Source organism: Esox lucius, chromosome 11, assembly GCF_011004845.1.
Source record: "Esox lucius isolate fEsoLuc1 chromosome 11, fEsoLuc1.pri, whole genome shotgun sequence".
NCBI lineage: Eukaryota > Metazoa > Chordata > Actinopteri > Esociformes > Esocidae > Esox > Esox lucius.
Genome location: NC_047579.1, coordinates 49380317 through 49396183, shown reverse-complemented (window position 1 = coordinate 49396183; position 15867 = coordinate 49380317). Strand labels below are relative to the sequence as shown.

Genomic DNA, 15867 nt, shown 5'->3' with positions numbered 1-15867 from the left:
ACTTGATATCAGATTGTCGCCCTTGATCTACACTAGTCATTTACAAAATAAAGGTCTACACTGTACTTCTGATACAGTTTATGTAATTTCAATGGATAAACAAATTGCTTTTCTTTCGAAAACAAGGACATTTCAATTCTAATTGATCCCAAACAAATAAAGATTGTGTATATTGTTACTAAAGATAAACAGAACTGTAAGAATAATTAATTAAAGACTGGTTTTGATCCACCACGATTAGGCCAATCATTTGCTAAATTCAATATATTTTTTTACTTAGTTTGTAAGTTGTACGCGCTTGACTAAAGCCACATTCAATCACATTTGGGATAACTACCTACAGGGTTTCACAGAACTGGTCAACTTCAATCACATTTGGGATAACTGCCTACACCTACAGGGTGTCACATAACTGGTCAACTTCAATCACATTTGGGATAACTGCCTACACCTACAGGGTTTCACAGAACTGGTCTACTGTAAGTTTCGTTTCTCCATGTCTGACCTCATCGAACATGATTTGTCTAAATCATCCGCCTCGGACCAATCCAACGATTTGTCTGACTATATGGGTTGGAACTTCAGCTATAGTCTGAATAAAATTAGTGTCACTTTCCTTTAGTTTGCATTCTCCAAGTGGAAAAGACGGTTTTGCATGCAAATTATCCAGGTAATGTTCCGTTTGAATAGGCTAATACTTAATTTGCTCATTATAGGCGTCATTTGTCTCATTGTAGGTCGTGCGTTTGGTTGACAAAACAATGCTTTATTAAACACGTCTATGTAATAGGCTACCTCATTTCCAGTAATCGCTTCCATAGACTTTACGCTGTCCCATTCCCCACACACGTAACGTTACAATTGTTTTATATTCGCAGGACGCTTTTTCCGACATCTTGAGTGCAACGTGCCATCACAAAACCTAAAAATGGCACTGGACGGATGTGGCCAGTTTTGCAAGTGTATCCTGATAATTTTCAACATAATCGTTGCAGTAAGTATGCATAATATCATAATATTTGCTGATCTCGAAATGATTCGAGGAGCGGATGACGTGTCAATACTGCGGGGTTAGCTTTATATTCAAGATTCGGAATTTGATCGTCAATACCTCATTAAAGAAACCTGCTAGAAAGAGAGCAATTACATTTTAAAATCTGCCGTCGATGGCGAACAATCAACAATTTTCAAAATACTATTTTACAATCATATCTATGGTGGATTATCCGTGTATTCACAGTTAAGAGGGCCTGTCAAATGTGTGTAATGAATGTAGTTTTAACTGATAAACGTGAATTGCTTTACGACCAAAAAACTGACCAATCAAAACAACTAAAATAAGATCAGTTCTGCCATCTGCATGATTATTGTTTTGGATAATTGTAATCCGTTAAATAAAAAATCGTTTATTGACATATAAAATGAAGATCAATAGATCTGACCGAATGTAACTTTTTTTTTTTTTTTTTTTTTCATAACCTACTGCTATAGTGCCCTACCATGAAAATCATTCAGTTTTACAATGTAAACATTTAGGACATGATTACAGGTGAAGCAATGTTATTGTCAGGGCCAATGCTCTACCATCAATTTTTTTTTCAAATTTAAAGATTAGGAATAGTTTTTAAAGCATTTTTCAATAAAAAAAAATTCTCAATAACTCGGGCCCAATAAAACTTATCAAAATAACCAACTGACATAGCTTTAGGGACAACTGCCCAGCAATCACCATCCTAGTTTACCATAAACTGGATACTCAAACTTAAGGGAAACCGTAAAGGTAACATTACAAAAAAAAAGTTATTCCACTTGTTAGCTGTGGCCGTGGGACTAAATTAGTTTAACAACATGTCAGCACATGTTTGGTTGTCTTGGCAGCTTTGTCTTTGTCCCATTTACATATTTACAGTTGAAACTTATTGCTAAGGAAGACTGTTTCAAATAACTAAGCTAGAATATTTGCAGCAGAGCAAGAGGTCACGCAATTATTAGTGTGGCAATTAATCGTCAACTAAAAAAAAGATTATGTTCAGAGAATGAATGTTTAAATGGCTTGCCATACAGCAGGGCTATACAAAACACTTGGGTTTTTGGTTCTACCTGCTAGTTGATTGCCTTCCCCTGGCATCTCCGGTCTGAATCAGTCCCATATTAATAGTAGAGGATAAGCCTGAATATTTTGTCCCTCGAGGACCGGAATTAAATAGCCCTGCCATACAGCCACACACATCAGAGCTCTTCCTGTCTCTATCTACTGACAGATTTACACCACAGACTTACTGTATCATGGACTTCCTGGGTGTTTGGTTTCCATTCTTAATAACTGGTTCTGAAAGTCAGGTGGAGATAATTCTGTATTAGCTTGTTTTTAAACATGCTGGGCAAGCAGCAGTGGGTAAATCACAGGTATTTAAACACAATGAGTAACTTGACATTTCTGATGTCTGATGGCACACAAAAACTGCATCTGGTGGGTTTAAGGAATATGTTCTGCCAACCTTTTCATGAAATGTTTATTTGAATTTAAGGGAATGCTCTCCTAACTCTAAAGCCAAAACATCAATGTTAAGGGTAACATTACAAAAAGTTATTCCACTTGTTAGCTGTGGCCCTGGGACTTAATTAGTTTAACATGTCAGTACATTTTTGATTGTCTTGGCCGCTTTCTGTATCCTTTAAACGGAATGCTAGGTGAAACAGTTATCTTGTTCATCTAGATTTCACCAATCTAGGCTATATTTATTAATAGGCCTCTTCAATTGATTGTTCATGGACAATCAATTTTGTTAATTAAATTAAAAAAGTTAACTTAACTTTGTAGAATATAACACGTCTTCATATACTGCATTTCATTTGCTGTGTAAGACTTTGGTCTTTCAGATTGCTTTCACAACCTTTGATGAGGTCTCTTACCTTCCATCTCTGACAGCTGGTGGGGCTTGCAATGTTGGGGTTGGGTTTGTGGATAAGGCTGAGCTCTGAGACCAAAGGAATGTTCGACTTAAACCTCAACACACAAGCGTTTGTCATTGGTAAGTAAGTCGTAAGTAAATTCCTCCACAAATTTGTCAGACAGCCTACTGTAACTATAAGCCTTGATTGACAGACGGCTTTATAACATATTAGGTTGTATTGCAGTTATATATTGTCTGCACTGAAAAACATTGGAACAGTGAAACATTAGCTTTTTTTGCATCTATCCTCCAAAACTCTGCATTAAAATTCCAATTTGTACAAATTAGTATTTTTGTAATAAATTTTTCTACTTCATTAATGTGAGTTATGCATGACTACTCAATAACGTTAAGTGAGAAAGTTACAGATGCCTGACTGCATTGTGTCAACATATACTAACCTGTTACCATCATTACCTCATGTTGATTTTTGTTTTATTGTTGCTGGATACTCTCATTTCCAGGCCAGATGCATATTGTGTGACAAGCCAGATCTGGGGTACTTACATCCAAGGGTTTGATTCAATTGCTTAGAACTTTAGAACGATTCCACTTATCTTATATGCTGCGGTAGTTTCTGAATGTTGCAGATCTCTTCTTTCCAGCAGAGTAAGACATCTCTGGTCTAAGTCTTACTACCTTTTATGGGCATACAGAGTTTTCTGAACCCCCCTGCCAGTTGTAAACAGAGGAGCTGTCTGATGAACAGAGTCAAAAGTTTAATTCACAATGAAGCCAGAGAGCCTCTATTTCGATCCTCATTGCACAGAAGGTTGAAGGTCCCATGGAAAGTCAATGGGATGACAATGTTTGTTTTTATTGTAGAAAATGGTTTTCAATACTAAACAAATGAAATTAAAACATTATGGATGTACATCAAACATTGGAATTATGTTATATACAGATGTGAGGTTAGAGGGCACTTTGAAATGGCTCTTGACACCACTTACTAAAATAGCTGCCCAGATCTAGCAGTTATGTACAGTCCCCTCCAAAAGTATTGGAACGGTAAGGCAAATTCATTTGTTTTTGTTGTTCACTGAAAACATTTGGGTTTAAGATCGAAAGATGAGTATGAGACATGAGTTCAGAATTTCAGCTTTTATTTCCTGGTATTCACATCTAGATGTGTTAAACAACTCAGGACATACCACCATTTGTTCCAACCCACCCATTTTTCAAGTGAGCAAAAGTATTGGAACATGTGACTGACAGATGTTTCCTGTTGCCCAGGTGTTGCTTTTGAGGGTGACTGTTCAAACGTTAAATAGCTCTGCATGACTAGTCTACGTTTTCATCCTTGGTTTAAACCTATAAAGACTGCATTTCTTGTTAAAGAGGATAAACCAACATATAGACCAGAGAGCTGTCTATGGGAGAAAAGCAAGCCATTGTCAAGCTGAGAAAAGAAGGAAAATCGACCAGAGCCATTGGACAAACTTTGGGTGTAGCAAGCACAACAATCTGGAATGTCCTGAAAAAGAAAAACTACTGGTGTACTGAGCAACAGATGTCGAACAGGTCGGCCGAGGAAAACTACAGTAGTTGATGACAGAAATATTGTGAGAGCTGTGAATAAAAACCCCTAAAAGTTAGTAAGTGACATCACCAACCACCTCCACAGTGCAGGCGGGAAGGTACTGTTCGAAGAAGTATAGAGATAAAAATATAGAGGCCACACCACAAGATGCAAACCACTCATCAGCAGTAAGAATCGGAAGGCCAGATTGAAATTTGCAAAGAAGTACAGAGATGAGCTGCAAAAGTTCTGGAACACAATTTTATGGACTGATGAGACCAAGATTAATCTCTACCAAAGTGATGGAAAGGCCAAAGAGTGGAGAAAGAAAGCATACAAGCTCATCTGTGATGCATGGTGGAGGTAATGTCATGGCTTGGTGTGCATGGCTGCTTCTGGAACAGGCTCATTCATATTTATTGATGATGTAACTGATGATGGTAGCAGCAGAATGAATTCAGAAGTGTACAGAAACATTTTGTCTGCCAATTTATGAAGAAATGCATTGAAACTAATCAGGAGGAAGTTTATCATGCAGCAGGACAATGACCCAAAGCACACTGCCAACAAAACAAAGGACTTCATCAGGGGAAAAAAGTGGAAGGTTTTAGACTGGCCAAAGTCAATCACCTGACCTTAACCCAATAGAGCATGCATTTCACCTCCCTAAGAGGAGACTGAAGGGAGAAACACCCCGAAACAAACTAGAACTGAATGAAGCTGTGGTAAAAGCCTGGAACAGCATCACAAATGAAGAGTGCAACAGTTTGATGTCAATGGGTTGCAGGCTTGAGGCAGTTATTGCAAGCAAGGGTTATGCCACCAAATATTAAATGTTATTTACTTTAAGATTATTTGTTCCAATACTTTTGCTCACCTAAAAATGCTGTGCTCTAATACAAATGGTGTGAATACCAGGAAATGATGTGAATACCAGGAAATATAAGCTGAAATTCTGAACTCTTGTCTCATACTCATCTTTAGATCTTAAACCCAAATGTCTTTAGTGGAAAAAAAAACAAAGGAATTTACCTTGCCGTTACAATACTTTTGGAGGGGACTATATATTAATCCCCAATTGTTTTCTGATAATGTTAACACGTTTGGGAAACTATAGGATGTGTGTGTATAGCATAGAATATCAATATGTGAGTTTTAATCTGTCCATGAAAGAATAGAAAAAGTTCTGCCGCTAGACAATGTGGTACATGCATGTAGCTTTTAAGTAAAGTTTTCAATATTTTGTTTTTTAACCCTTATCCTAATTTTAATCACGCTGGAGTATTTCCTAACCACATCCCTCAAGCAGTGCAGCAGGCTCCACATACATCCCCATTTGAGAGTCGCCGTCAACAACCCAGATGGACTCTCTGTATATAACTTATAAACGTGAACCAGAACATGTAGTGTGGAGCAAAATGTGGATTTTTACAGTTGTTCATTTGGTTAGAACAATGTTACTTGGAAATTATTCTGCATTCATAATGATGTAATCTGTTGTCAAAAATGGTGGAGCTATGTGACTTTTTATGACCTTCTAGTCTGATTGAAAATGTTTTGTTAATTTGTTATCATTGTAAATACAGTGGTCTTCTAAGTACTACCAAGTTTGCAGAAACCTCCATGGAATGGACACAAGTAAGGAATAAATGGCAACATACACTGTGTCCACAGTAAAGTCCAAAGATCATCGATGCACGACTGCAACGAAGGTTATCCCATCTGGTCTGAACCGACAAAAGGTCTTCTGTCACAGATGGTGTTAATGATGGATATGGGAGGAGTGTTTCACAACACTGCATCACCCCCTGCTGTGTGTGGGGCTGCGTAGCCGCAGACCGGTCAGAGTTCCCATGGTGACACCTGTACCACCATCGAAAGTGCCTACAATGTTGGAAGGGAACCTTGGAGCAGTGGAAGAAGGTTGCCTGGTCCGAGGAGTCACGTTTTCTTCTACATCACGTGGACGTATGCGCCGTTTACCTGGGGAAGTGATGGCGCCAGGATGCACTGTGGGAAGACGACAAGCCGGTGAAGAGAGTGTGATGCTTTGGGCAATGTTCTGCTGGGAAACCCTGGGTCTGGGCATTCATGTGGATGTTACTTTGACACGTTCCACCTACCGGTATTCCCTGATGGCAGTGGCCTCTCAGCAGGATAATGTGCCCTGCAACACTGCACACATTGTTCAGGAATGGTTTGAGGAACATGATGAAGGGTTCAAGGAGTTGCCCTGGTCTCCAAATTCCCCAGATCTCAATCCGATTGAGCATCTGTGGGATGTGCTGGACCAACAAGTCCAATCCACGGCGGCTCCACCTCGCAGCTTACAGGACTCAAAGGATCTGCTGTTAATGTCTTGGTGCCAGATACCACAAGACACCTTCAGGGGTCTTGTAGAGTCCACGCCTCAGTGGCCCAGTGCTGTTTTGATGATACGTGGAGGACCATCAGAATATTGGCAGGTGGTCATAATGCTTTGGCTTGTCAGTGTATATTCCCTTAAATAAAAAATACATAATGAAAATACTTAATAAATGCAATTGTTTATTCATATCAGAACTTTGAGATTAAAAAAATGCTTCACTGTTTCAATTAGGCAGTTGTTGATATTAATCATTTTAATTTGTTTATGAATTACTTAACAATGTATTAATGTCTTCCTTTCTAAACTATATATTTTAATCCTTACTAATAATTCTCAACAACTAACATGACCGATGTGCATGCATTTCTTTCTCTCACAGGTGTGACCGTGTTGATTGTGTTAGGAGCAGTGCTTTTGCTCGTGGCAGTTTTTGGAGACTACGGAGCATGCAATGAGAACAGAACTGCCTTGGGAGTGGTAAGCCACACAAAAAAAGAAAACACTTAGTATAACAAACTGGAAATGGATCTCTTATTAGTTATACTAAAGTAAGGGCACATGAAGTGTTTGACAGGGCTGGTATGAAGGTTTACTTTTAGTGGGCAGAGGTAGGTGACCGCAACTAATTCAGTTGTCCTCAAAGTCACCTGAGATCAAAAGATTGAAACAGGAGAACTAGACAAACCATGCATGGATGTTCAACGGTTTCTGGTGCTTAATACCCAGATTTACTACGTCCACTGGCCACATTGGTGTCCAAGAGCACATTAGTCTCACTTTCTCTTAATAATTTGAATAATACAAAAATACATTCACTCTCAGTTGTGTATGACCAAATTACTATTCTTCTTGTCATAGAATGCTTTACAAACTCGATCAAGCTTGTCAGCTATCTCATCGAGCTCTAGTGACCCTGACTGGTTGAGCAAGCAGTGTGATAAGAACCAGAAGGCCTTGTTGAGATATGCATCAGAGGGCATGTGTCAGTCTTTTACTCTCCTTAAAAGTGTTGTGTTTAGGGAATGTCATATTTACTTATTTGACACTATGAATATTTGGATTGGAGTGAAATAGGGGAGTGGTTTATTAAGTAATCTTTCTCATAGATTTTCGTTATAGGTCACATTAAAGGTGGAAAAAGTTCTGACATGATTTATCTTTGTCTCATTGTTTTACATCACAAAAACCTGGCATTTTAACAGGGGTGTGTAGACTTTTTATATCCACTGTATGTGTTTATTCTTATGTTTTATTCTGCTGTATTTCTGCCCCTGCCAGTTCTCCGGCCTGCTGTCCATCTTGACTGTATTACAGATTGCAGCCGGAGTAATTGCCTACATGCAACGCAATGAGGTAAGATGGGTCAGAAAAGCGGTAGCAAAGTATTTTTGACATCGACTAGACTGAATGTTATTAGTGAGTGTAAGTCTGTCTAATGGGTTTGTTGTGTTGTTGGTTTGTGCAGGTAGGGAACCAGATGGCCGATTTCTACATCACTGTTTACTCCCAGTATGTCACCAAAAGAGACCCAGGCATGTCTGTTACCTTGACCATCATTCAAAACACGGTAAAGACACACTGTTTGAGACAATGAATTCCATCATAAGTAATGAAATCCATTATATAACAATATTTTAAAACAATCGTAGCAATTGTCAGATGCTAAATGCAAGTGGTTTCTATTATTTCTCTTCTAGTTGCACTGCTGCGGAATCATTGGTGCCTTGGACCCCTTGGTCAAAAAAACTTGTCCTGAAACCGGATTTTTGGAGACCTTTACTCTCCCTGTGAGTGTGTATTTCTTTTAAAGGATGAATACTAAATTGAGAAATGTGTCAAACTTAAATTTCTGTGTAAATTCACTGTGTAATAGACTAATTGGTACAAATTAATTAGGTAAAAATGAACTGCCAACCAATGTTCCATCAAAGCTGTGTGAACATGGCTGTGCAACTCCTCCAAAACGGCTGTGCAAAATAAATTCCAGCTCGTCCAGTCCCACAAATCACACGGAGTTCGCCATGTTAGTTTGTGCTCTATAGAAAAGACAAACATCAGTGATCTTATCAATATAGTATCCACATTTGTAATGCAGCAAACCAGAGCAACAAAACTTTTCAAGATATTTCTGGATTGTGTTCTATGCTGAGAAGAGATTTAAACAGAAATGGTGCATAATCCCAAATAGCTGGAAGCAGCAATAAACAATGATGCCATTTTATTTCAATACTAAGCAATGTTTTGGTGAATCCCTAATATCCTGAACTGCATCAGTCTATTCTACAAAGAATGCCTCATGGAATGTAAAGTCAAATATTTTCACAACTTCATATAGTTGGTATATACACCTGTAAAAAATACTGTATTTTACATATATTGTCATTGACTGTAGTTGTTAATATGTTGATGTACTTCTTAAATGTAAGTCTGCATTGAATACCACATAAAGGCTGCTGCAGTCAACATCATTTAAACTAAAAGCTAATTCTGTGTGAAAATGCACATAATTTCAATGCAGACATTACATCAGAAATAACTCATCAATCACAGCTTGATGTACTGGTTTAACGGTCTTCATTATAATGGAGTTTGACACATCAGAAGTATATTCTTGGCACAAACAGTCAATATGGTTTGTTACAGATGTTATAATTAATTCTAATCAATTCCACCTAGGAATTACTGTCTAAAATACTGGAGTACTCTCAAGTAGTTGCAAACAAAAAAATGGACACAGTTCAGTATTCATTTTCCACTGAGTAAGACATTTGTCTGTACAGCTTTTGATAATTTTCAAGTTATGCGTTGGCAGACCTATAATTGTCATTTATCAGATATCCAAATTATTATTTTTTTTATGGGAAATTATTTTGCATTCTTGTAGCCCTGGCTATTCTGAAAATAATTGAGATAAAGAGGTTAGTGCGTGCAGGTAAAGGAAAAGAGTGCCCCTTTCTGCTGTTTAAGCATGGAACTGTTAGTCTGAACCCTAATGTATGTGGCAACATGACTGTGTTTAGTCCTAGATTTGTCTGTAGGCTGGTAGGCTGTCCTAGATTAGACAGCAGAGAACCCAGGGCTGTAACCCCTCCCCCTCTGGTTTGTGTCACCCTCCAGGCCTGCCCCACTGTCATTCTCAACATGTTCGAGTCCAAAGGACCTCTGGTGATGGGCCTCTTCTTTGGGATTGCTGCTATACTGGTAGGCAATGACCATGTTCACACACACTCTCTAAAACAGACACATGTAAACAACCGTACAGATTGGACACCCTGGTTAGAAGGAAGATTTGTCTTTTTTTAGATTTTGAATTGATGCAATCTCCAACCGTTAACCACATCTTTCTGTTCTCGTTATTCCAACCTTTGCTTCTCCTTTTTACTCTACTAATACCTGTGTGTTTCTATCTTAAACCATCCATCACTTGTATTAACTCCATTTCCTCTTGCTCTGCCCTGGTCTCTCCATCTGTCTGTCCCTTTAGATCTTGGCCCTGGTGTGCAGCTCCCAGCTGAGCAAAGAGATCAAGCGCTCCCAGACCACTCCTCCCCCCTACATGCTGCTGTCCACTACCTCTTTCCTCCCCTCTCCTCACGCTTTCTCCGCCCCCTCCATGGACCCTGTGGTCTTTACCCCACTGCCTGACCGCATACCTGCGGCTGATGCTCTGTAGCTCATTAACTCTCCGTCTTTACTTGGGTGACATCACAGATCTGGGGCATTCTTCTTTTTACATGATTAATATTAGAGACCTACATCATCTCTCACCTTTTCACCCTCGTTGTCACGGTAACTGTGGTCAGTCACTTCAGACCCCCCCCCCCCCCCGCTTGCTTAGGCTGACCCCATTCTTCTTCTACCTTCTCTCCATGCCCTCCTAGATCATAGCCCTGGTGTGCTCCAGCATCCTCGTCAAACAGATCAAGACGAGTCGCCTGTCTGGCCCTGTGCACTACACCAAGGCTGTGTACTGAGAGGACCGCCTCCTCCGCCACGCTCAAACACCACGAGAGGCTTGTCATTCACTGACCATTACCAGATAAATCCCTGCCTCCTTCATTACATTTCTTTATATTTGATGCCTAATACAGTCCTAAGTAGCTTTCATTCCACTGGCTGGCCTGTGTTTTTGCGGCTGGAAAAGGATTTAGATAATTTGGACCTGCTATTAGCAGGGCTCAGATGGAGACCACACCATCCATTTTAATAACAAAGAAACCTTTTAGGTCAGATGTCTTTCAGGAATTGTAACCCAATGTTAAAACTACATATAAATGATGTGATATATATTTGTTCTTGCTACTTATTCTGAAGGGACCATTTTATGGACACTGTAAAATAATCCTGTTTGTTTTTTTTTAAGCTTTCATTAACCTGTTGCCCTTTTCCTATCATCAATGCACGTTTTAGAGTTGTTTGTGTTGCATGAAATCTTTTGTGCCATAAAATATTTGCATTACTTTGCATTTCTAAATCTCATTAGCAGTTCCTATACTGTGAGATGAAATGAACCATATTGTTGAGATTTCTTCTGTAGACCATGTTTAGATATTTACACTGTAATAATATCTGGTGTAATCCAATTTTTTTGTCAGTCCAATAACAAATCATGGGCAACCTTATTACTCCAGAGAACTACAGTACCACATCTTCAGTGCCCAGTTAAGCAGCAGTAATGGAGGCTAGTGTGTTTTCTGGAATCAGATGTCCAAGTAGAGTGCCTTGGTACAATCAGACAGGAGTGTGGAAATGCCATTGTCCTGCTGTGGGGTTCGAATCCCAGAAGCCTTCACTTGGCTGCCAGTGTCCTATTTTTAGTGGAAGAACTATCATTGACTGAATGATCTGGTGAGGTTAATAATTTGTCATGTAAAACGTTTTAATCTAGTGGTCTATTATAATTTCCTATGATTTTCAACCGTGTGAACTGCTTGTTATTTTTTTTGTTAGTACTTTTTATACATTGTTGGATGCTGTACTGCATAGTCTGATAAATAAATACATACAATGACTATTTATTTATGTATTATGAATACAGGTACATTTCTTTAACTTCTACCACTAATAGTTTTTGACCCTTCAGGACTAGAGTTAAGTAGCCCTTCCATAACCTGTTTATATGACACCATTAAAGAGATTGACCTCATTGTCCTCTGGATGGGAGGGAAATCCTTTGGGCAAAGAATGGTAGATGTTGAGAATGAAGCTTTGGGTGTGCAGAGGGAGTGGGAAGGTTATCGATCCCAGTCCTTATGACTGGGCCCGTTGAAATACAGACAAAACAATGTGGATGCTTTTTTTCACAAATACCTTTTCACAACACTCTGCAGATGCTGTGTAATAATCAATAATATGGACACTTTACAAGTCAAGTTCAAAATCACACTATCAAGAGGTTTAAAAAGGGAAAAAGGTAATGCTTTACACATGAAGTGTCTGTCATAACCATGTCATGACATGTTATCTCAACTGACAATGTGTCCTGTCATAACATGGTCATGACACTGTAATGACACATATTTACAAATATCAACATATATTATTTTATGACTGGTTATGACAGCTACCCAAGTCTGTCAAAACAGAACAAACCAGTCACCAGTCTTATAAACAGTATTATGTTACATTTCATTATAAATTCTATTTTCTATCAATATACAGTTCATTCTTAATTATATCAATATAATTATGCATGAAGTGATGACAGATATTTACCTTCCCCAATGTTTTGTTTCTCATGACTGGGATGCCAGCAGTACTTTTCAGGAGCAGGACATGACATCCTCTTAATGACTAATGATCAACAGAAGGCCATGTACAGCTTGGTGATAGGCCTACCTGGTTTGTATGATTATAGTCATGATGCTTCTCCTGGGACAAATAGCTAACAACACACCCAAAATTAGGATTGCTTCATTTGCTAAATCTGGTCTGTACCCATCAATAACTGGGATCAATCACAAATCAGTGAACACCTTTCACGGTTCTAGATTTTGTGAAAGATGTGAAAGTTGATGTAGCTTTTCAAATAAAATTAATATACTTTCAAAGTAAAAAGATGACACCAGGCATGCCTAGTTCAGCCGGCCCGCAATAGAAAAACTTGCTGCCTCGTGATTTGAACCTGGGTTGTCACCCTGAGAGGCTGAGTCGTTAACCACTACACCACAGAACGTTTCGATTAGTAGTTGATTGGCTATTTGTGAATGACACTGATACAGTTGAACTAAATAACGATTCTTACTAAGCTTACTTCTACCACAAATAGCGGCTATGTATTGCGCTTGCCAATGGCCGTTTTAACAGCGTATTAGCCAGTAATAAACTTTACCAGTATCTACTAACTTACTAGAATAGTCATAAGAATTGAGCAATTGCTAGCTAGTCTGCCAAAGCTATTTCATTTCATTGCATAAGAACGTATTTTGTTATTTCATGCCAAAGCAATGTACTTTTTTCTTTCATTCGTGAATGACATTTATACAATAACTTTCAATAAAGGCAACGATAACTAACTTTTTCATCAAGTGAAAAGACGAGAGAATCGTGGAATCTACCAGAAATAATAAATGTCGTTGCTCTCAATAGATTTGCAATTAGGTTTTCCTCAAGACGCACTGACTTTAACCTCAATGTCACGGCATTACACGTCCACGTTTCGGCAGTCACTAGACTCCATTGCGGATTGTGTACCGACTAACGTTTCTTATTAAGTTTACCTCCACCACAACTGAACTGTATTTCTTTGCCACTGGCCGTTTTAAAAGTTTATTAGCCAGTAATAGGCTTAGTAGTATCCACTAACTTCTTAGGAATAATCATAAGAATTGAGCAATTGCTAGCAAGACTGAAGAAAACTATTCCATGCCAGAAACAGAACCAATACACTCACCTAAAGGATTATTAGGAACACCATACTAATATTGTGTTTGACCCCCTTTCGCCTTCAGAACTGCCTTAATTCTATGTGGCATTGATTCAACAAGGTGCTGAATGCCTTCTTTAGAAACATTGATAGGATAGCATCTTGCAGTTGATGGAGATTTGTGGGATGCACATCCAGGGCACGAAGCTCCCGTTCCACCACATCCCAAAAATGCTCTATTGGATTGAGATCTGGTGACTGTGGGGGCCATTTCAGTACAGTGAACTCATTGTCATGTTCAAGAAACCAATTTGAAATGAATCGAGCTTTGTGACATGGTGCATTATCCTGCTGGAAGTAGCCATCAGAGGATGGGTACATGGTGGTCATAAAGGGATGGACATGGTCAGAAACAATGCTCAGGTAGGCCGTGGCATTTAAACGATGCCCAATTGGCACTAAGGGGCCTAAAGTGTGCCAAGAAAACATCCCCCACACCATTACACCACCACCAGCAGCCTGCACAGTGGTAACAAGGCATGATGGATCCATGTTCTCATTCTGTTTACGCCAAATTCTGATACTACCATCTGAATGTCTCAACAGAAATCGAGACTCATCAGACCAGGCAAAATTTTTCCAGTCTTCAACTGTTCAATTTTGGTGAGCTCGTGCAAATTGTAGCCTCTTTTTCCTATTTGTAGTGGAGATGAGTGGTACCCGGTGGGGTCTTCTGCTGTTGTAGCCCATCTGCCTCAAGGTTGTGCGTGTTGTGGCTTCACAAATTCTTTGCTGCATACCTCGGTTGTAACGAGTGGTTATTTCAGTCAAAGTTGCTCTTCTATCAGCTTGAATCAGTTGGCCCATTCTCCTCTGACCTCTAGCATCAACAAGGCATTTTCGCCCACAGGACTGCTGCATACTGGATGTTTTTCCCTTTTCACACCATTCTTCGTAAACCCTAGAAATGGTTGTGCGTGATAATCCCAGTAACTGAGCAGATTGTGAAATACTCAGACCGGCCCGTCTAGCACCAACAACCATGCCACGCCCAAAATTGCTTAAATCACCTTTCTTTCCCATTCTGACATTCAGTTTGGAGTTCAGGAGATTGTCTTTACCAGGACCACACCCCTAAATGCATTGAAGCAACTGCCATGTGATTGGTTGATTAGATAATTGCATTAATGAGAAATTGAACAGGTGTTCTTAATAATCCTTTAGGTGAGTGTATAAGGGACAGCCTCCCAAGTGTCTTCAGTTGGTGAACAAATTCTGGCAAACTTGTCTTAGGCTGGACAGATGAAAAATGTAACCATGCTTTTTCTGAATGAAACTTATAATGTTGTGTTTGTCATGGAGGCCAGTTTCATAATAGTACCTTATATTTAAGCTGTGTACTGTAGTTTAAAAGAAAACAGGCCTTTCTATCATTTCTATTGAGCGCTGTGGCACCAACTCTACTTCAGAACACGTTCCAAACGTTCTAATTCTTGCCAATTATTCTACATCACAACGCCATACTAGCCCATAGAGTCAATGGGCTTTCAATGCACAGTAGGTTTGCCTCACAACATTTCCTTTCACAAACGGTCTACAAAATATCTTATCGTTGTTCACCTGGGCTTTCTGCCACTTACTCATCAAAGCAAAACCTTCTCCACTCATGGTTACAAATATGTCTTAAGAGAAAGTGTAAAACATAATCATATTTCAGTATTATTTGTCTAATTATGTCAATTTTAAGCCTTCATCGTAACATTTTAGTAAACCAAATCAAGGTATATTTTATTGTTTATTTGCCTAACGGATGACAGGTAATTGTTAGTAGATTTGAAATCGCCTAACGGATGACAGTACGTTGTCACAATGGTTAGTAGGTTTGAAATCGAGCGTATGACGCGCACATTCTGTGAGAGAGCCTTAACTGCTGGCACTCATTTTTAGATCTGAAGTAGTTGCTGCTTAGATTGTGAGCCCAGCACCGGCCATCAGACAGATAAAGTGTAATACCCACCCAGAGTTGGGGAGAAACGGATTACCAAAAAACAGTAACTGTAATCTGTTACATTACCAACAAAAATATTGCAATCGGATTACAGATACTTCGGAAAAAATTTATGATTACTTTTTGATAACTTCAATAAAAAAAAAATAGGTG

General features: G+C 39.0%; 1 protein-coding gene across 2 annotated transcripts; it reads left to right on the top strand.

Annotated features, from left to right (window-relative positions):
- Positions 1 to 539: 539 nt before the first annotated feature.
- Positions 540 to 11859, top strand: LOC105013457 (CD9 antigen). Of its 2 annotated transcripts, none has more exons than XM_029123402.2 (9): positions 540 to 670; positions 879 to 994; positions 2930 to 3032; positions 7221 to 7318; positions 8120 to 8194; positions 8307 to 8408; positions 8539 to 8628; positions 9959 to 10042; positions 10723 to 11859. In XM_029123402.2, the coding sequence occupies exons 2-9, from the start codon at positions 929 to 931 to the stop codon at positions 10813 to 10815; spliced, it is 711 nt and encodes a 236-aa protein (XP_028979235.2). In that variant the 5' UTR covers positions 540 to 670; positions 879 to 928; the 3' UTR covers positions 10816 to 11859. The 2 variants fall into 2 exon arrangements, with proteins under 2 accessions (XP_028979235.2, XP_028979234.2); XM_029123401.2 differs by having other exon boundaries at positions 10326 to 11859.
- The last annotated feature ends 4008 nt before the right edge of the window (positions 11860 to 15867 follow it).

Excerpts from the sequence above, each read along its gene's own strand:
- LOC105013457 (XM_029123401.2), top strand. The coding sequence starts at position 929 with ATGGCACTGGACGGATGTGGCCAGTTTTGCAAGTGTATCCTGATAATT. Across the intron at positions 8,409-8,538 it reads TGACCATCATTCAAAACACG|TTGCACTGCTGCGGAATCAT; the intron begins GTAAAGACACAC and ends TTTCTCTTCTAG. Across the intron at positions 8,629-9,958 it reads TGGAGACCTTTACTCTCCCT|GCCTGCCCCACTGTCATTCT; the intron begins GTGAGTGTGTAT and ends GTCACCCTCCAG.